General features: G+C 45.6%; 1 protein-coding gene across 1 annotated transcript; it reads right to left on the reverse strand.

Moving 5' to 3' along the window:
• Nucleotides 1–648: 648 nt before the first annotated feature.
• LOC101565104 (olfactory receptor 2L3-like) lies at nt 649–1,446 on the reverse strand. The gene has a single exon (XM_004648456.3). The coding sequence runs from the start codon at nt 1,414–1,416 to the stop codon at nt 649–651; it is 768 nt and encodes a 255-aa protein (XP_004648513.3). The 5' UTR covers nt 1,417–1,446.
• Between the last annotated feature and the right edge of the window lie 7 nt (nt 1,447–1,453).

Below are 1,453 nucleotides of genomic sequence, written 5' to 3' on the forward strand. Positions count from 1 at the left end.
TTGTGAGCAGGTTCTCCTGACCTTCGATAGCTTTGGAGTATGCCAGGCTTCCTGTTGGTGTCTCCTTTAGGGTTCTTTCCATCACAAGAAACAAAAATGTGTTAAACATTATCCAGAGTAAGGACTTCAGAATCTCTAGTAAGGTCTGCTAAGTCCCTCTACTAACATGTGAAAAGTGTCTGCAACAAAGCAGATTTTGAGGTATAAAATAATGAGTTGGAAAATGAAACATTATGGCAAGTGATTAGATCTTCTCATTCAAAACATATTTTTCTACTGTTAGTATACAAAAATAACAAATTTAAAAATCTGACAAGTTGAAAATAATTTAATATCCAGCATTCAACTCCAGTGTATAATTTACTTTGTATTTAAAATAATTCTTATTGAAAACAGATTAGCAGAAAATATACACACTCAAAATTGGTACACAATGCATCACAAAATGATCGTTTACTTATTCATATTTATCAGACAATTTTTCCATACAGTGATATTTTACCTTCTAAGTTTTTAGACATTTTTGGATTTAGGTGCAAACTAACTCTTTAATGACTGCACACTGCAGCATGAACATGCACCAAGACCTGTGGACTGGAGCCCGGAGCCGCAAGCTGCCTACGTTTTCACAGAGCAGATTCTCCGTGTCTATATTTTCTTACAGCAGATTCTCCCCCTCACTCTTCCCAGGGCCCCCAGCACCTCCTTGTTCCGCAGGCTGTAGATCACAGGGTTCAGCATTGGGGTGAGGAAGATGTAGAAGACAGCCAGGACCTTGTTCTCTGCTGGAGATTGAAGGGACTTAGGGCGGAGGTAAGTGTAGGCAAACGGGGCATAGTAGAAAGTCACCACGGTGAGGTGGGTGCTGCAGGTGGAGTAGGCCTTCTTCCTTCCCTCCTGGGAGCGCATGCGGTAGACAGCAAGAAGGACCCGACCGTAGGACAACAGAATACCTAGGAAAGGAAACACAAGGAACAGGATGGTGCTAATGAACACCGTGTACTCATAGACCCTAGTGTCCCTACAGGCCAGAGTCAGCATGGCCGGGACATGGCAAAAGAAGTGATTGATGGCCCTGGACCTGCAGTAAGGGATATGAAGGGCATAGACTGTGTGGGCACAGGAGTTGACAGCACCCATCGACCAAGATGCCAGGATCATCAGCACACACACTCTCCTGCTCATGAGGGTGGGATAGTGCAAAGGAAGGCAGATGGCCACGTAGCGGTCATAGGCCATGGACATCAGGATGAGTCCTTCTGAACCTGCTAAAGTCACGAAGAAGAAACTCTGGAATCCACAGCCAATGAAGGAGATGGACTTGTTCCCAGATAGAAACCCGGACGCCATCTTGGGCACAGTGGTGCAGACGTAAATGAGGTCCATGAGGGAGAGCTGGCTGAGCAGGAGGTACATGGGTGTGTGGAGGTGGGCGTCCAGGAGGATGAGCAGG

This window comes from Octodon degus, unplaced genomic scaffold, assembly GCF_000260255.1.
Source record: "Octodon degus isolate 3935 unplaced genomic scaffold, OctDeg1.0 scaffold00414, whole genome shotgun sequence".
NCBI lineage: Eukaryota > Metazoa > Chordata > Mammalia > Rodentia > Octodontidae > Octodon > Octodon degus.

Coding starts and splice junctions, on each gene's coding strand:
- LOC101565104 (XM_004648456.3), bottom strand. CDS start 1,416: ATGTACCTCCTGCTCAGCCAGCTCTCCCTCATGGACCTCATTTACGTC.